A 20,902-nucleotide genomic window follows, 5' to 3' on the forward strand; every position below is an offset into this window, starting at 1 on the left:
TTCCACATGTATGCTGACAACACACAGTTCTATCTCACCACCATCTCTCTCAACTCCTCCACTATTTCTATATTGCCACACTGCTTGTCCTACATCCAGTATTGGATGAGCAGAAATTTCTCCCAACTAAATATTGGAAAGACTAAAGCCATTGTCTATGGTCCCCACCACAAACTCAATTCCCTAGCCACCAACTCCATCCTTCACCCTGGCAACTGGCTGAGGCTGAACAAAACCATTTGCAACCTTGGTGTCATAATTGAAATCAAGATGATGTACTGACCACATATCTGCGCCATCACTAAGCCTAACTATTTCCATCTCTGTAGCATCACTTGACTTTTTTTCATTTGTTCATGGGATGTGGGTGTCGCTGGCCAGCATTTATTGCCCATCCCTAATTGCCCTTGAGAAGGTGGTGGTGAGCTGCCTTCTTGAACCGCTGTAGTACTTGGGGTGTAGGTACACCCACAGTGCTATTGGGAAAGGAGCTCCAGGATTTTGACCCAGCGACAGTGAGGGAACGGTGATATAGTTCCAAGTCAGGATGGTGTGTGACTCTGCCCCTGCCTTCTCATCTGCTGCTGAAACCCTCATCCCTGCCTTTGTTGCATTTTGACTTGACTATTCCAATGCACTCCTGGCTGGCCTCCCATGTTATATCCTCCATAAACTTGAGGCCATCCAAAACTCTGTTGCCCAGGTCCTAATTCACACCAAGTGCTGTTCCCCCATCATCCCTATGCTCACTGGCATATAGTGGCTCCCATTTAAGCAACACCTCAATTTTAAAATGCTCATCCATGTTTTCAACTTTCTCCATGGACCCACCCCATCCCATCTCTAATCTTCTCCAGTCTTTGAACCTCCTAGATGCACCCTTGATTTTAATCACTCCATCATTGGCGGCCATGCCTTCAGCTGACAGGCCATGATGCTCTGGAAACCCCTCCCTAAACCTCACTTTCCTCCTTAAAATCTTTTAGACGAAGCTGCCCTAATATTTCCTATTGTGGTTTTGTTACAAATTCTGTTTGGTAACGTTCCTGTGAAGTGCCCTGGGGCATTTTACTACATTAACGGTGTTATGTATATACAAGTTGTTGTTGTTGCAAGTCAGGTACAACCAGAAACACAAGGGGCTGAATTTTACGCCGCTCCAGCGGGTCAGATGGTGGTGTGGGGGCAGCGTAAAATTGAGCGAGAGGCTCCGGGAGGACTACCCGCCCCGCTCCTGCCTCCAGTCGACGTTATGGCTACTTAAGGGACCTCGCCCACCTCTACGGATATTTCACCCGTGGCACAAGGTGCCCAATTGAGGGCCGCCCCCACCTCCCAACCCACTCCCAGGACCTAAGACCCCCCCCCCTCCCCACAAAAAACTACCACTCCAGCCTCATCAGGGAAGGACCCATCTCCCTATTGAGGCATGCCCAACTTACCTCCCCTCATGGATCCATCTGGTCGGCTGGGCTGCAGTCCCGGCAGTGGCCACCGCACTCAGTGGCGCTGCTGGGACTAAGAGCTGCCGATCCACTGATTGGCCGGCAGCTCACTGAGGCGGGACTTCCTCCCTCAGGCAGGTGGAAGTCCTGCCTCGTGACAGTTAAAGCCTGGGCACCCGTAAAATGTGGGATGGTTCCCCGGGCTAGGCAGAAGCAGGTTCGCCACCGACTTTTACGTCGGTGGCAAATTCCTGTCTGCCTAAGGTAAAATCCAGCCCAAGGTGTACAGATCACTTCCAGGAGTTGACTTGTTGTATTTGAGAGAATATCTAAGAGAAAACTTGTACCAACCACACTCAACATTGCTGCCGATCATTAATTATTTCTTGTGTAAAGCTTGATGCTGCAGTCTTTTTTCCCTTTCTGGCCACAGTATAACGTTGGCAACATAAATTCAAAAAATAACTCATTTTACAAGAATGTTCAGATATACAGATGTTTTCTGGGAATTCAGCAATGACTGAAAAGGAGTTTAATGTAATTTGGCAGGTATTGACCCATCATAAGCTATTACATTATTTTTGGCTAGCAACATTCTTGACCTTGTTACAATGATTAATGTTTGAATTAATTTTTGCCAGATAGGACCACTTGTTTCTGAATCATATGACCACTTGATTAATGACTGATGATTTCTCCTCTGAGAAGTTAATTTTTCTTAAAGTATGCTAAAATACATGCTTAAATGAATGATTTTGTCTAAGATATTGCAGCAAGTACACAGCCTAATAAATCTAGCAATACAATACTGAACTCCAACCAAAGAAGTTCAAATTCCAGTCTTAACTGCATCATATTTATCTCACTTTGTTGTCTGCATTTTGGCAGACTGGCCATTGCCAGATTTCCATAAATTGTCTATCTTTTTATTATGGGTTATAACAGTAGGAGCACTATTCTTCTCCTCTTCCCCAAATGCATATCCCTCAATGCCAGCTTGTGCTCAGCTGATAAAAAACAAGTAGAATGCCACATCACAATGACAATAAATCCCACCACAGACATTTTTGAGTCTTCTCCTTGCTGCAGCCACTGCTGCCCTGGCAGGTTAACACTTCCAATCCAGTAACTTGCACCAAAATACTATCAAAAATGCAGCAATACACAGAATTTACAGAAAGTAAAATATTCTTTCACTAAGCAGAACCAGGAGATCTTCTTCTGCATCTGCTCTCGATTCTTACTCTATTGCCAGTAACTAGCAATTGCATCACCAATGATTCCTACATAAATTTAAGCAGCAAGGCATGTGGCATATCATCCAGTCGAAGCAGTCACAAGAGCAGAAGGCTTTTCGGAACACAGATGTATTTCACGTGTAACCCAACATGATACATTAAGCATAAAGCAGTTACAAAGTTTTTAAAAAAGCAAAACATCAAAACAGATCTAATATTGATGCATTTTCAATTCAAAATTTGAGGAATGAGATCATGTATCATTAATTTCATACCATAGTATCTGTGTAGCCTGAATGTTTGGAGACCTTCACATAAACGTCTTACATTAACAAAGAAGAAAATGGAAATGGCTAGGAACAGGAGGAGTGAGGGTCCATGGGTAGAGGAAAATTTTATATATCGATTAGAAAAGAGGGCGACTGAATATATAGGAGGTTGATTTTAGTAAATCAGGTGTCCTATGGTGGGACATCTGTGCCACCTGCCCAAGCGGAAGCCCCAATAAAAATTTATCATCGGGCATTTGAAAGCAGTGGGCAAGTTGCTAGTATCAATCGCACCACCCACAGGCTGCTCACTAATTGGGAAGGTGGAAAATATGGAGGAGCAGTTACTAAATTGATTCTCTGATGCAACCACGGAGTTGTTTTAACAGCAAGTGAGGAACAAATGGGATGTGCTGTTTCCCTCCATCTGGCAATGGGTGCTCCATCAACAATGGAGAGAGAAGGACAATCCCAGCAGCATTAATCCTAGGACCAGCGCAGGAAAAAAATTATCAACCTCATCAGGATTCTCGAGGAATTGTGCCCCTTCACATTTCTGCACAGCTCTGCATCACGCTACTTTAATCCCAACATTATCCTTCCCTGCTTCTCTTTCAATCGCAACAGGACACTTCACACCTCTTTCTGTTTGCACTCACACATCTGCTACTGCCCTCACAATTACCTGTCTCTGTTTGCCACATTTGCTGCTTTCTCTCAGTATGCATCCTATGCTAAGCTGTCTGACCATCTTCAAAACCCTTCAATAGGGCACACACTAGGCCACTGCTGCTCTTCTTACAGGAGAAGCTGGCACACAACTGAAAGGAGGTGTCAAAAACAGGAGGAGGTCCCATTACACTGCTAAGTCTAGGATCTGACTAATACAGATTGGCTGCTGAAGCATAGGTCCCTGAGATGAGTCAAGAGCCAGTTATGCAGTGATATCTTCAAGCAGCCAGCCTGTCACTTTCTAAGCAGGTGCAGCATTGGGTGATAGAAGATTATCTCTAGATGAAAACATCATGGCAGCTACAAGGAAAGTGGGCACAGAGCTACATAATGTGCTACTGATGATCACTTACACTGCTCATTAATGAAGCAGAAGCCTTTGCAATTCAAGAAGCTAGTAGCTGCATCAACAAGGCCCTGGATTTGGGGAAGCTCACAATCTATGTGTGTCCCAGAACCCAATCCTCCTGGATGAAAATAATTGCTCCAGCAAGCATGGCATCAGTCAACAGCTTAATGCAACAATAAACTGCAAACTGACTAATATTACTGATAACCCCTCCGGCAGACTGGAAGAAGCAGAGGCAAAGAAGTTGAAGACTGCTGTGACCTCGAATGCAACAATGTTCTGTTTACAGTGACCATTGGTTGCTCGTCTTGTCGCAGGAGATGACACAACTCGGCTTTCCTGGAGAAGGGCAGCCTCCTTAGAGAACTGCAGGTATGTTGCCCTGACCCAATACTCTCTATTGCTCTTCCTGCAACCACAGTTATATTCATTACTTTCTCCTGTTGCTGTTCCTGCTCTTCTTCCTCCTTATCCTCTAACCAAATTGGATTGCCAGAAAGATCAAGAAAAGGTGTCTTGCCATAAGCCCCCTAAACTGGATGACACTAATAATTAAATGTACATAATATATTGTAAAAGGATTTTCCTTTTCCTGAAAAATGTTGCACTACACAATCTCTGTCACCAAATCTAGGCTTCTAACCTTTTTGCACCATGTCGTCAAGCCATTCCACTATTTCCCAAATGTTGCTCTAGCCATAGTCTCAAAGGATCATAGGCATTTCTCCCCATTAGAGAGATAGTTGGTGATGTATAGCTTGAGGGTCACCACTCCCCAAGTGTGGGGCAAGGTGAGGAGACAGGCCTCCCTGAAATGCCACAGCCACTATGGGGATTGAACCCGTGCTGTTGGTGTCTTTCTGTATCACACTCGAGCTGTCTAGCCAACTGAGCTTAACTGACCCCCCTTCCCAAATGTACTGATGTACATATGGCAGTTCTAAGATAAAAAATTACAACTATGCTACATATTGTAAGTAATCATGCAGTAAGTCCTACATTGGGAAATCAATCTTAGAATAGCCAATTTACAATTATTGACGGAATTATGTTATTGGAGTGTAGCCATTGTTACACAATGGGTTTTGAATGTGGCTTATCTTTATAAAGTGGTGTTATGTCCCACTTATTATTGTGGATTTGAATCTGGAGTCTCTATGTCTGCGAAGGCCTTTGTCAACCCAGTTCTTGAAGATAGGAGTCATTTAGCCTTGAATGGGGCTGTTTTGCATTTTAATGTGCCTTCCCCAGGACTAGTCTAGTCGTGATGATGGGTTTAGTCTCCCAACAGTCACTATGCATACTTACAGTACATGAGAGGTCACCTGACCTCTTACTCATCTTGTCTGCAGTAAAAGAGTCTCCACTTTTTGGAGTTTAGTTCATCAGTTCATTTTTACAGTTCATAATTGCTCCAGTTCACTTTAGTTCATAACTGTTCTTTGCATGAGCATGACAATATGCACATTAAATATTGCATACCATAGTGAATACACTCCAGCATCTCAAATTGAACAAGTTCTGCATCATTGGTTTAGAACCTCACTGGAAATTGATTTATTGATCACAGTAAATTGAATTTTGAAGTGACCATAAGTATAATTGGAATTTCTGTTAATATTTTTCAACTCTGTCCTAAATTCCAAATGATTTTATATTTCCATTTGGATTAGAACAGCTGAATATCAATCAGCCAACTTTCAGCATTTATCATAGCAAATCTGATTTTCACAGACTGTTGGCTGATCTGTAAATCCAAATTCATCTGGATGTACAGTCTGCTGCTATTCTACAGAAATCTGACTCAACATTAGCATAAAAGCTGGCAGCTGGCTTACAGATGTGGGGCTTCCAAAATCTAAATTAAGAGCAATATAAAAGCCTTTTACAAAGCTTTGTGTGGGAAGAGTATTTTGGATGTAACGTATTCCCTTCAAAGTATGTTTACTTCCCACGTATGCAATGTTAAAAATATTTCACATGACAGAAAATATTATGATTTAAGGAACTGTATTCATCCTCAACTCACTCTTCCCCTAAATGAGGATTTGGCAATTCCTTCAAGCTGGATAGCACTTCACTGAAGTCTTGCACTGGCTGAATATACAGCAATACTCATTCAGTACTGATTTTTGCCAGCTTGTGCTCAATCTCAGGATAGCATCTGGGTTTCTTTACGGGAAATGTTGCCCAATATAGCCATAACAAACATCAGCTGATCAGAAAATCAGTTCCAGGTTACAAAGGAAACCCATCTCCGCAACAATAACTTGCATTTCTATAGCACCATTAACATGGTAAAACATGTTAACATGCTTCACAGAAGCATTAATCAAACAAAATTTGACACTGAGCCACATAAGGGAATATTACAACAGGTGACCAAAAGCTTGGTGAAATGGATTTTAAGGAGCATTTTAAAGGAAGAGAGGTAAAGAAGCAGACAGGTTGAGCAAGGGAATTCCAGAATTTAGGGCCTAGGCAGCTGAAAGCACGGCCACCAGTAGTGAAGCAATTAAAATTGGGGATGTACCGGAGGTTAGAATTGGAGGAGCACAGAGATGTCAAGGAGTTGTAGTGCTGGAGGAGATTAGAGTCAGGGAGAGACGAGGATATGGAGGAATTTAAAAACAAGGATAAGGATTTTAAAATTGGGGCATTGCTTGACCAATAGCCAATGTAGGTCAGCGAGCACAGGGATGATGGTCAAACGGGACCTGGTGCAAGTTAAGATACAGGCAGAGTTTTGGGTATGTTCAAGCTTAAAGAGGGAGGAAGATAGGCCCTGATGAAAGGTCATCGACCTGAAACATTAACTCTGTTTCTCTCTCCACACATGCTGCCAGAACTGCTCAATATTTCCAGAATTTTCTGTTTTTATTATGGAAAATGGGAGGTCGGCCACGAGAATTGGAATAGTCAAGTCTCAACGACACAAAGGCATGAATGAGGGTTTCAGCAGCATGGGTTGAGGCAGGAGCGGAATCAGACGATGTTAGAGGTGGAAGTAGGTGGTCTGATGACTGAGTAGATATTGGTCGGTAGCTCATCTCAGGGTCAAGTAGGTTGCAAACAGTCTGGTTCAGCCTCAGACAGTTGCTGAGAACAGGGTGAAGTTGGTGGCTAAGGAAGAGAGTTTGTTGTAGGGACTGAAAACAATGCCTTCTTTCTTCCCAATATTTAGCTGGAGGAAATGTATGTTCAATCAATATTGGATGTCTGACAAGCAGTGTGATAAATCAGAGACAACAGAGATGTCAAGAGAGCTGTTGGTGAGATAGAGCTGGGTGTTGTCAGCATGCATGTGGAACCTGATGTTGCATTCTCCTATGATGCTACCAAGGGGCAGTATGCAGATGACAAAGAGGAGCGATAGACCACTGGAGAACATTAAAGGTAATAGCACGCACGGGAGCAGAATGAGAAGCACTGCCAGTGATTCAGTGGCTACAACTGGGAGTTAAGAATGGAATTAGGTGAGGACAGTCTCCCCCAACTGGATGACAGGGGAAATGCATTGGAGCAACATGGTATAGTCAATCATGAGGAAGGGAGTATACAGTTCTGTAAAGTGTTAAAAATTGGCAATATCCCTAGTATATAAATGTAACAAGCTCAAAATATGTGAAGAAATAGATTAATGCTGTAAGGTTTGTTTTACTGGAAACTACTCAAGGTTTCGCTTCTCTGGAAATGAATCGCTGGAATGATTATTGTAGATGATGACAGCTTTACCTAGCTCAAAAAAGGCCATGGTCAGACGGGATCTACTGGAAGAGCAACAGGTAGATACTTAAAATAAACAACCATACTACAAAACAGCGTTGGGCTTTGCGTTCAACCTTGCTTAATTAGGACTCTGCTGGAATGTAAATCAATTAGTGTGTGGAATTAGAATAGAATTTATTTTAGCAAATCACTCCATGGTTCAACAATTTGAAAACAAGAAAGAAAAGCTGAATTGAATGGCCATTATGATCAGCTTGTTAACAGACCTTACAAACAGCCTTAAATGTAAATAAAAGGTGATAGGACAGATCCAAATTAATGAAAGCAAAATACTGCAGATGCTGGAAATCTGAAATAAAAACAAGAAATGCTGGAAATACATCTGTGTGCTGGCAGCATCTGTCGCGAGAGAAGCAGAGTTAACATTTCAGGTCAGTGACTTCTTCGGAACTGACAAATATTAGAAATGTAAAAGACTTTAAGCAGGTATAGCGGGGTGTGGGGCAAGAGATAACAAAAGAGGTGTAATAGGACAAGGTCACAGAGAATAACTGACCAGAAGGTCATGGAACAAAGGCAAACGGTATGTTAATGTTGTGCTTAAAGACAAAGCGTTAGTACAGAGAGGGTGTGAATAGACTGTAAAGCACAAAGCACAGCACAAACATTTAAAAAAATTTTAAAAACAGAAACAGTGGGTAGGCACAGTAGAAACAAATTAAACTCACTAAAAAACCTAAAATAAAATAACCAATTAAAAGGAAAAAAGAAAAAATAACTAAACATACGGCTATAAACAGAGAGGGGAATATGCAGCGAGACCTGGGTGTTCTCGTACACCAGTCGCTGAAGGAAAGCATGCAGGTGCAACAGGCGGTAAAGATGGCAAATGGTATGTTGGCCTTCGTAGCGAGAGGAGTCGAGTACAGGAGCAGAGATGCATTGCTGCAATTATACAGGGCCTTGGTGAGGCCACACCTGGAATACTGTGTGCAGTTCTGGTCTCCTTATCTGAGGAAGGATGTTCTTGCTATAGAGGGAGTGCAGCGAAGGTTTACCAGACTGATTCCCGGGATAGCGGGACTGATGTATGAGGAGAGATTGAGTCGGTTAGGATTATATTCGCTGGAGTTCAGAAAAGTGAGGGAGGATCTCATAGAAACCAATAAAATTCTAACAGGACTTGACAGGGTAGCAGCAGGTAGGATGTTCCCGATGGTGGGGGAGTCCAGAACGAGGGGTCATAGTCTAAGGATATGGGGTAAACCTTTCAGGATTGAGATGAGGAGAAATTTCTTCACCCAGAGAGTGGTGAGCCTGTGGAATTCGCTACCACAGAAAGCAGTTGAGGCTAAAACATTGTATGTTTTCAAGAAGGAGTTAGATATAGCTCTTGAGTCTAAAGGGATCAAAGGGTATGGGGCAAAAGCAGGAACAGGTTACTGAGTTGGATGATCAGCCATGATCATAATGAATGGCGGAGCAGACTCGAAGGGCCAAATGGCCTACTCCTGCACCTAGTTTCTATGTTTCTATATAAAGGGGGGGGGGGGGGGGCGGGGGCCCATCATGTTCTAAAATTATTGAATTCAATGTTCAGTCCGGCTGGCTATGGCATGCCTAATCGGCAAATGCAATGCTGTTCCTCGAGCTTGCTTTGATGTTCGCTGGAACACTGCAGCAATCCCAGGTCAGAGATGTGAGCATGACAGCTGGGGCAGTCGTGTTGAAATGGCCAGGAACCGGAAGCTCAGGGTCATGCTTTCGGACTGAGCGGAGGTGTTCCGCAAAGCGGTCAACCAATCTATGTTTGGTCTCCCCAATGTAAAGGAGACCACACTGTGAGCAGCGTAAATTGAAAGAAGTACAAATAAATCGCTGCTTCACCTGAAAGGAGTGTTTGGGGCCTTGGAAATTAATGAAACTTCTCAAAGTTATATTTTTGGGAGGATGGGAATAATCAGAGAGAACAGCTTGCAATGCGATAAGGATGAGGTAAGAGTGATTGATCAAGGACAAAAGGTACGTGCAAAGGCTCAAGAAGCCAATGACAGATGAATGACATTAAGGGTGGGATTTTCAACCTACTGTTTAGACAAAGAATTCAATGTTTTCTAGGGTATTTCAAAATAAGGTAAATCCTTATAGGCGAAAGACTTCGTCAATAATCCATCCGGGTGTCTACCTCTAAAAAAAGGTTATAAAGTAAGCGACTTTGGGAGACTTTAGTGCAGTTAGGCAGTGGAGTAGAACGCTCAAGGAAAACTCCAGGCCAATACTCCTGAGTGGTTTGAGAAGTCGAGAAGACTTGGGGCACCGAAAAGAGAAGTGGAAGTAGAAGAAGAAGAAGAAAGAAACAGCTGTTCACTTATGCCAGCCATCCTGCCCGACCTGGACTGGTACTCGCGACTTGTCATGGTTGGATATTTTTGCTGTGTAACTAGCGCATTATGTTCTGTCTGAAACTCTGATTAAACTCAACATACCCACCATATTGGTTGCGGTTGATCCTGATTGAAAGATTAAAATCATTACAAAAGTAAGATATCTCTTGCAGTCAAGTTGTTTAAAACATTTTAACTGCTTTTGGAACATGACAAGTATGGGGAAGTAATTTTTGAGAAGTGTTCGAACCACCACCCCTCTGATAATGATTTATGGTCTTTTTTTTATCATTGCTCAGGAGATGCTGTACAGCACAGCTCTAGCTTTATTCAAAATGCGGCTTCCATTCTGCACGCATGGGTGTTTTTTTTTTATATCAATTGCACCTCTGACTGGCAGAAGATTCTACTCAACTTTACAAACATCTTTTCTTCCATTAAGCTATAAATGGCAAATATTTTGCTTTAGTGCTTCTGGTACGCACATATTGTATGCATATTGGGAAACTCTCTGCATGCTCAATATTAGTGCAATTTCCTGGAGTCAGATCACTCCAGAGAAGCCTTGAGGCTAATCTTCCCTTCTATAAAATGTGGGAGTGCTTTGACTTTCTTTCCACTTTAAGAAAATCCAAGCAGATGCAATTGCAGAATCACTTCAGAAATAAGATGGCAACATTGTTTGCTGACCAATAAAGATATAAAGCAGCACAAACAATACTTTCAATATAGATAAATTGGATTGTTGATCAGGAGCCTTCATTTTCCAAATGAAGATTCAGGGTGGCCATCTTGTCACAAATGCACTTTTGTTTGTTGTGAAATAAAACCTCAAATTCACACTCCTCTGCTACAGTGCTTGCTGTGATTGACCTCTGGTTGTACTGGCTCTTTTTGGAATTCTGCGCATTTCAGCATTGCGAGTCTTCACTGTATTAAATCGACCAATAGCAATGCAGAGGACAACCTTGCAACCAATCTAAAACTCCACAGAATTCAGAAATGTGGGGGTCAATTTTGCCTTTGCATGACAGGGAACACTAATTATAAGTTTATAAAACCGATATAAAACACGTTATACATTTCTCTTGATTTTCATTTCCACTCACGCCCAATGAAGCGAAGGCCCAATACATCAACATTTACAGAAAAAAAACTCGCAATATTCTCACCAAGAATTCACCACAAATCCACTAGTCTGATTTTTAAAATTCCCATCTGCACAACTGCAGCAGGAAATTTTTGACTAAAAAGGTTCAATGTGTTCACATTTCATTTCAGATAATGTATGTGCCCGTTTTTAAGCCATTTTACATCAATTTTAACAAAACTTAATCACCAAATATATTGAAACCCAGAAACCTCAAAAACACAAATAGTCAAACAATAAACCAAGCATATGAGAAATTAAGGTATAAAACTAAATATAGACTACAGTAAAGGTTATCCACGTGTCAAAGTAGGAACCTCTTGAGATGTTTTTAATAATAGATGGTTTCATTCCCCATCTCACAGAAGAAATGTAGAAGAATCACTCTCTTTTTCTCAATCCAAAATTTTAAGTATACAACCTTCAAATTTAGGTAATCACACTCCAACTACATACTATGTCCTTTAGGGAAGGAGATCTTGTGTCCTTACCTGGTCTGGCCCACATGTGACAGCAACGTGGTTGAATCTTAACTGCCCTCTGAAATGGCCTAGCAAGCCACTCAGTTGCAACAAACTACTAAAGAAAAGAGAAAAAATAAAACCGGACGGATCACCCAGCATCAAACTAGTCACGGAAAGGACAAAGGCGCACCCTGCCCAGTTGACCCTGCAAAATTCTTCCTCACTAATAACTGAGGACTTGTGCCAAAATTAGGAGAGCTGTCCCACAAACTAGTCAAGCAACAGCTTGACAAAGTTTTACGCACCAAATCATAACTTGCAGCCAAAGTCAGAGACTCCACCATCACCATTCCTGACCATGTCCTGTCCCACCAGCAGGACAAACCCACCAAAGGTGGCAGCACAGTGGTATACAGTCAGGCGTGAGTAGCCCTGGGAGTCCTCAACATTGACTCCGGACCCCAAGACGTCTCATGGCATCGGGTCAAACACGGGCAAGAAAACCTCCTGATGCTTGCCACCTATTGCCCCTCCTGAGCTACGAATCTGTATCACTCCATGTTGAACAGCACTTGGAGGAAGGACTGAGGGTAGCAAGGGCACAGAACGTACTCTGGGTGGGGGACTTCAATGTCCATCACCAAGAGCGGCTCGCTAGCACCACTACTGACCAAGCTGGCTGAATCCTGAAAGACATATCTGCCAGACTGGGCCTCTGGCAAGTGGTGAGGGAACCAAGAAGGAAAAACCTACTTGACCTCACTCTCACAAATCTATCTGTTGTAGATGCATCTGTCCATGACAGTATTGATAGGAGTTAACACTGCACAGTCCTTGTGGAGACAAAGTCCTGTCTTCACACTGAAGATACCCTCCATCCTGTTGTGTGGCACTACCAGCATGCTAAATGGGCTAGATTCAGATCAGATCAAGCAGCTCAAAACTGGGAATCCATGAGATGCTGTGGGCTATCAGCAGCAGCGGAATTGTATTCAACCACAATCTGTAACCTCATGGCCCAGCATACACCTCACCCTACCATTACCATCAAGCCAGGGGATCAATTCTGGTTCAATGAAGAGTGCAGGAGGGCATGTCAGGAACAGCATCCAGCATACCTAAAAATGAGGCGCGAATCTGGTGAAGCTACAACACAGAACTACATGCATGCTGAACAGCTGAAGCAGCATGCGATAGACAGAGCTAAGCGATCCCACAACTAACAGATCAGATCTAAGCTCTACAGTCCTGCCACATCCAGTCGTGAATGGTGGTGGACAATTAAACAACTAACAGGAGGATCCTCAATGATGGGGAAGCCCAGCACATCAGTGCAAAAGCCACAAACAAAAACAAGAAATGCTGGATTCACTCAGCAGGTCTGGCAGCATCTGTGGAAAGAGAAGCAGAGTTAACGTTTCGGGTCAGTGACCCTTCTTCGGAACAAGCCAAGGCCTTTAGCATTTGCAACCATCTTCAGCCAGAAATGCCGAGTGGATGATCCATCTCAGTCTCCTCCTGAGGTCCCCAGCATCACAGATGCTGTTCATCAGTCAATTGAATTCACTCCACATGATAAGAAATGGCCGAAGGCACTAGATATAGCAAAGTCTATGGGCACTGACAACATCCTGGATATAGTACTGAAGACGTGCTCCAAGACTACCACACACCTAGCCAAGCTGTTCCAGTACAGCTACAACTCTGGCATCTAACTGGCAGTGTGGAAAATTTCCCAGGTATGTGCTGTCCACAAAAGGTAGAACAAATCAAATCAGGCCAATTATCACCCCATCAGTGTACTCTCAATCATCAGCAAAGTGATGGGGGGTGTTGTCGACGGTGCTATCAAGCAGCATTTATTCAACAATGGCCTTCTTAACTATGCTCAGTTTGGGTTCTGCCAGGGTCACTCAGCTCCAGACCTCATCATAGTCTTGGTCCAAACAGGGACAGAAGCGCTGAATTCAAGAAGTGAGGTGAGAATGACTGCCCTTGACATCAAGGTAGCATTTGACTGAGTATGGCATCAAGAAGCCCGAATAAAATTGAAGTCAAAGGGAATCGGGGGTAAACTCTCCGCTGGTTGGAGTCAAACCTAGCACTGAGGAAGATGGTAGTGGTTGTTAGAGGCCTATCATCTCAGTCCCAGGACATCACTTCAGGAGTTCCTCAGGGTAGTGTCCTAGGCCCAACCATCGTCAGTTGCTTCATCAATGACCTTCTCTCCATCATAAGGTCAGAAGTGGGGATCTTCACAGATTGCACAATGTTCAGCACCATTTGAGACTACTCAGATACTGAAACAGTCCCTGCTTGTATGTAGCAAGACCTGGACAACATTCAGACTTGGGCTGTTAAGTGGCAAGTAACATTTGCACCTCAGGGGCCAGGCAATGACCATCCCCAACAAGACAGAATCTAACCATCTCCCCTTGACATTCAACATCATTACCATCGCTGAATCCCCCACCATCAACATCCTGGGGGTTACCACTGACCAGAAGCTGAACTGGACCAGCCATATAAATACTATGGGTACAAGAGCAGGTCAGAAGCTGGCAATTCTGTAGCGAATAACTCACCTCTTGACTCCTCAAAGCCAGTCCACAATCTACAAGGCATTAGTTAGGAGTGTGATGGAATACTCCTCAATTTCCTGGATGAGTGCAGCTCCAACAACACTCAAGAAGCTCGACACCACCCAGGAGAAAGCAGCCCACTTGATCTGTACCCCATCCACCACCTTCAACATTCACTCCCTCCACCACTGGCACACAGTGGCAGCAGTGTGTACCATCTGCAAGATGCACTGCAGCAAGTCGCTTCCTTTAACAACCCCTTCCAAACACAGGGCCTCTAGCATCCATAAGGACAAGACTAGCAGACCGATGGGAATACCATCACCTGCAAGTTCACCTCCAAGTCACATGCCATCCTGACTTGTAACTATATCACCGTTCCTTCACTGTCACTGGGTCAAAATCTGGAACTCCCTCTCTAACAGCACTGTGGGTATACCTACTACACAAAGACTGCAGTGGTTGAAGGTGGCTCACCACCACCTTCTCAAGTGCAATTACAGATGGGGAACAAATACTGGCCTTGCCAGCGACACTCACTCACATCAAGAAATAAAACTGTAAATGCTTCACTGTGCAACTACCCAAGCTGTGTTCCCCATCTCCAGTTCAACACTTTCCACTCTCAAATAGTTCCTCAATTTCTGTGTAACAATAGAATAATGTGTTCTCCCATGGATAGAGTGACCAGCTGCATGGAACATCAAATGCTTTAATCAAATGTGTCCATGCATGCCTCAACTATGGCCTTGCAGACTCTGGATGACAACATGTCTGCCAAATTTGAAGTGGATACTCGCTTGTTTCCTAGCAGGTGTCCCTTAAGTCTGCTAATAGCTCCAAAGGTGTCAGGGAGCTTGGGCTGCTGCAGAACAGAAGCATCATGGCAGCTCCTTGGGAATCTTGCACACATTTGCGTAAATATCTTTTTGTGGTGCGCGCCAGCTATACATTAATGGGGTAGAAGGAGATGCCCAGATTGTCACATGCGTGCAGTTGATGACACCCTATACCTATGGGAAGCCAGCCAGTGACACAAACCCGAATGCCAACTAATTCTGATTAGTGTCATTGTAAGCAAAGTTCACATAATTGCCAGCCCTGGCAAAGAAGTAGTCACCTGTCTCATGCATGTTTGAGCTGCTGACTGGGGGATCCTGGATATGTCTCTGGCAGACCTCTAGAAGGATCCAGAGGCTAAAAAGTTGAAAAGTTGTAAGTGCTGGTGATTTTGACAGTCACTGGTAACATATGATCACCAGGTCTCAGTCTAGGTGACTGCAGCTGGCTGCCACCACCTGGTGAAATGACCTGAGCCTCCTGAGGCATTGCTGTTCGGAAACTCAAGGAAACTCAGCCTCTGCCTATACACCCTGTGTCAGGGGTAGTAGTCCTTCCTGTGAGCTGCATGTATCTGCTGCCCCCCTCTCTGCTGAGGTCCAAACTAAGTCAGCCAAAGCACAACTGTTGTGATTCAGAATTCCGAGTTTAGAAAATAAACTCTCAGAAAATATACTGTGAATAAACCCTTTACCACTAGCAGGTAAGAAGGCATCTGCGAGCACTGAGTATTTATTCAATATTTCCATGCATTTGTTTCAGCCCCCTCAACGTGTTCTCATCTTGTTTTAATGGTAAGTTTCAGGAAGCTCGAGAAACCCATGGATGTGGCATTAAATTTAAAAAGGGAGATGAACTGCTGCTCCAATTGAGCAATTAGCATATGTGAATAGACAACCCACTGTTTTTGTGTTTGCTTATGGGCTGTGAGCGTCGATGGCAAGCCCAGTGTTTATTGAACATCCTTAATCACCCTCGAGAAGGTGGTAGTATCCATGTGGTGAAAGTAGACCCACAGTGATGTTAGGGAGGGAGTTCTAGGATTTTGACCTAGTGACAGTGAAAGAATGGCGATATATTTCCAAGTCAGGATGGTATGTCACTTGGAGGGAAACTTACAGGTGGTGGTGTTCTCTTTCGTCTGCTGCCCTTGTTCTTCTAGGTGGTAGAGGTTGCAGATTTGGAGACGGTACACAGTGCTTCAGTACTGCCACTGCGTGCCATTGGTGGAGGGAGTGACTGTTTAAAGTGGTGGATGGGGTGCTGATCAAGTGAGATTCTTTGTCCTGGATGGTATTCAATCACGCTCCTGATTTGTGCCTTGTAGATGATGAACAGGGTTTGGGGACTCAGGAGGTAATTTACTTGTCGCAGAATTCCCAGTCTCTGACCTCTCCTAGGGGTTTTATGCAAGCAGCCTAAAGCGTTTGAGTTAAACGCAGAAGTCGGCTGGCTGAAGCTAGCTTTCCAATAAGCTCACATTTAGCCATTTTTAAGTGCCCCCAATCACATACAAACCCACTTTCTCCTCCAGGGTAAAACTCCTCCCCACTCACCCCCTCCCTGAGAGTTAACCAGGAAGTATAAATTAGAATATTTAATTTCAGGTACAGAAAGCAAAGAGAGGGACAGAAAGATTGGATTAGAATAGAGAGATAAATGAGTCAAAACAATTTTAAAAATTGTTTTTTAAAAAATCCCCAACAATAATTAAAATCTGAAGAAATGCATCTCCACACTTGTAAAAGTAAATTTTCAGAGCCAGAGAGTTTGTTTGGCAGTAATTATGCCATTAAAAATTTGCTTACACTTGAATGGATAAGCCTGAACTTTTTCTGATAAGTTCAATGGGTACCTAGTGGTGAGTATTGAAATTTCACACATTTCGTCGATATCAATGCCGAAGCTCTCGGCAAAGTAATGGTGTTGTAAAGTTTGTGGAGGAGCAGAGAAAATCACGTAGAAACGTCCTAATTTCCACGTTTAACAATGTATGCCTAGATGCCGGAAGATGCTGTCCAATTTACTCCATTATTTTCACCATAAAATTTGAGCCAATACCTATTTAATGTTACGGCAACCTATGTACCAACTGGTATACATCAGTGTCTTAGGGAGTTCAGTCTGTTACAGAATTCATGTCTTTTTTTTGTAAATATTACTGTTTCAGAATATTTAGTTTACCTGTAACAGCTCAACAAATTCTAAGTCTGCATTCATGTCATTCATGCTCAGTAGCCAGTGGCCAGAAATCCAACTTTTGAACAGAACTAATTATATCAAGTTAATTATCACTCATAACATGTTACTGAACTTAGTGCAAATTAATATAGTCCAGATGCACAGTAATAAGCATAAATACCTTCCACCATGTTATTACTAAATTATTAAGGTGACACAAAAATGGTAGCAAGACACAAATGGATATGTGGGCAGACTTCAAAATGCATATAAAAGATAGTTGAGTGAAAACTTGTAAGTATTGTAAGTTAAAGCGGTGACAAGATAATGTTCAGGGACAGTTGCACTGATTGCTAATTGGCAGTGCCAAGACATAAGTTCCCCACACATTCTTCTAATGCATGGATGGGAGATTCAAACAGTTTTCAGCTCTCAAACAATTCACTATGTTTCATAAAAAATGATTGCAATTAACCATTTAACTATTTCTGGTAATTCTTATTAGATTCTTCTTCGTTTCATTTAGTCTAAAAGCCTGCAAGGGCGGGACTAAAAATTGAAGTAGCCTTTCTTACAGATGTCACAATTTACTCCCTAATTGTTATTTAAAAGTATTAAAAACATTCTGCCCAAAAACATGTGAACAAAACTCAACACGTAGAATTCCATACTCTTTCACTGAAGAAAATTAGTTACTTCATACAACATGCAAATGTTTAGAAATTTTTACAATGGGAACATTGTCAGTTCATCATAAGCCATTGAAGTATTGACTAAAGTGAAATACTATTTCTTAGAAAAGTGAATCATCATGAAGCAAGAGACAACCACATGTCTTCCTCAACCGGTTCCACCAATATTTCTACATTTCTTCGACAATGCATTGGACGTGCAACCAGCACGCTTAAATTGACATAGCTTTTGATAATACTTTACAGTCCCTTAAATTGTAACTGCTTCAAGCTACAGAAGCACATTTATACGAATAGAACAAGATTAATTCTTTGTTTATTTCAGAAAATATCACAGCCATTTTATACTTTATGATTTCTCCTCATAATTAGTACTTCTAGTGTTGCAAGTTTATAAGCATAGTATCGATGGTAATATGAAACAATTAATCCTAAAATACTCAGCATGAATATTTGTCCAAAATTTGGACTGTGAAATTAGCTAAATATTTGTAAAGACTATAGTAATATATATGAGATAAAGAAAAAGAATGACACTGCAGTACAGTTCTTTAAATAATCATTTTAATGCCAGCAGTAACCCATTTATTTTGAATTACTGAGGGGAAAAATTTCATCTTCGGCAAGGTTGTGAAACAGCTGTTTGTGGATCAGCTGTTCAATGTACTCTTCACTCAATTTTCTTTTCCAATTGACTTCAGTAGAAAGTAAAATTGGGTAAAATGGGGTAGGGTGCGTAATAGGCAGTCGATACACAGTCGGGCATTATGCTCTCCCCTCCACAAAGCCTGTCGCCAAAGGTGAATTTTATTCCCTATATTACTTCAAGACTGTCGAAGGATGCACCCTAATGGATTATTTTAAATGGGTTAGTGCAGGCCAGGGGAGAGGGGTTTTGGTCTCATTTAGTAATTCTTACCTGCAAGTTTTCTACTTCTAGCTTGTGCTCTCGTTTCAAATGCAATATGGCAGCATGATATTCTGTTAATGTAAGAACAGCAATAGTTTGATTCTGGTTAATAAGTGTGCATAACACAATAATACATTAAATTATATTACTCTAATTGAAGAGTAAATGTTGCTTCAGAAAGGTCAACTCTTTTCTTCTTCACAAGTATTCCATTTTTAATTATTTATATCTTCTTAAAAGGGAATGTCTTTATGAATAAAAAGTGTTGGTTAGCCTATAGTGAGCATTCTGTTGGAATGTATCAATGTGCCAGTTTGCATAAGATATGATTGAAGAAAATAATGCACAACAGAGCAATTTACAGGACCAGGAATGACTGGAATGATCCAAATAGCTGGTTCTATAATTTAAAAAAAAACTCTTGTCTCTTGTAGCTGTTCCCAATTATGAAAGGACATTTACCAAACACATTTTTTCTGAAGTCAATACTTTGTACAATATAGAATTCAGCACAAAGACTGAATCATGTTTAAAAAAAAGCCCTCTTCACGCAAAATGGGCAATATCACATCGGCCGTCCATATCACACTCTGCCCAATTTTCTTTTCCTTTGACTTCAGATTACAGTCATAGATTCAGAGTTATTTACAGCACAGGAGGCCATTCGATCCATCGAGTCCACGCCAGCTCTCCACAGAGCTATGCTGTCAGTCCCACTCCCTGGCTTGATCCCCGCAGCCTTGCTATTTCTTTCCAATTTACTTCAATTGACCATTTCTCTCAGGTGGCCATCTAAGTTCCTCTTGAAGTCATTGACCCTCTCTGCTTCCACCACTCTTGTGGGTAGCGAGTTCCAGGTCATTATCACCCGCTGCATAAAAAAAGTGCTTCCTCATATTCCCCCAGCATCTTTTGCATAAAACTTTCAATCTGTGTCCCTTACTCCTTGTACCATTTGTTCATGTGAATAGCTTTTCCTTATCTAACTTATTTAAGCCTGTCATAATCTTGTACACTTCTATTAAATCTCCCCTCAATCTCCTTTGTTCTAAGGAGAACAAAACCAGCTTTTCCAACCTAACTTTGTAACTAAGATTCTCCATCCTTGGAACCATTCTGGTAAATCTGCTCTGCACCCTCTCAAGGACCCTCACATCCTTCCTGAAGTGTGGTGACCAGAACTAGACGCAATACTCCAGTTGGGACCTAACCAGCATAACTTCCCTTCTTTTGTACTCAATGCCTCTATTTATGAAACTTAAGATCCCATATGTTTTACTAACCGCTCTCTCAATATGTCCTGCCACCTTCAAAGATCGATGCACATGCACCCCCAGGTCCCTCTGTTCCTGCACACTCTTTAGAACTGCACCATTAAATCTATAATAAAAGCAAAATATTCCATTCTGGGTTCCTCACTAAAGAGTGACAGGTTAACACTTGTCACAAGGTTGTGTTTACAAGTAAACAATGGTTACTTTAAAAGCAGATGCTGGAAATCTGAAATAACAACAAGAAATGCTGGAAATACTCAACAGGTCTGGCAGCATCTGTGGAGAGAGAAGTTATTAAGTATATATTGCCTCTTCCTATTCCTTCTGCCAAAATGCATCACCTCACACTTGTCTGCATTAAATTCCATCTGCCACTTTTCTGCCCATTCTGCTAGCCTATCTATGTTCTGTTGCAGGCGGTTCACTGCTTGCGGCACCTCCAAGTTTGGTGTTGTCAGAAATTTTGAAGTTCTATTCTTTATTCCAAGATCCAAGTCATTTATAAATAGCAACAAAAGCAGTGGTCCCAGCACTGACCCTTGGGGAACACCGTGATCCACAATCCTCCAGTCTGAAAAGCAACCATTTACTACGACTCGCTGTTTTCTGTCCTTAAGCCAATTTTTTATCCAATTGGATACTGACCCTCCTATTCCATAAGCC

General features: G+C 42.3%; 1 protein-coding gene across 2 annotated transcripts in view; it reads right to left on the reverse strand.

Moving 5' to 3' along the window:
- Nucleotides 1-20,902, reverse strand: part of fmn1 (formin 1) — a 578,693-nt gene that overhangs the window by 432,869 nt on the left and 124,922 nt on the right. For both annotated transcript variants that reach the window (XM_068039414.1, XM_068039415.1), the window contains one exon: nt 18,975-19,036. In XM_068039414.1, coding sequence (XP_067895515.1) covers nt 18,975-19,036 — 62 coding nt within the window. The remainder of the gene's footprint in view (nt 1-18,974; nt 19,037-20,902) is intronic.

This window comes from Heterodontus francisci, chromosome 9, assembly GCF_036365525.1.
Source record: "Heterodontus francisci isolate sHetFra1 chromosome 9, sHetFra1.hap1, whole genome shotgun sequence".
NCBI classification, from domain to species: Eukaryota; Metazoa; Chordata; class Chondrichthyes; order Heterodontiformes; family Heterodontidae; genus Heterodontus; species Heterodontus francisci.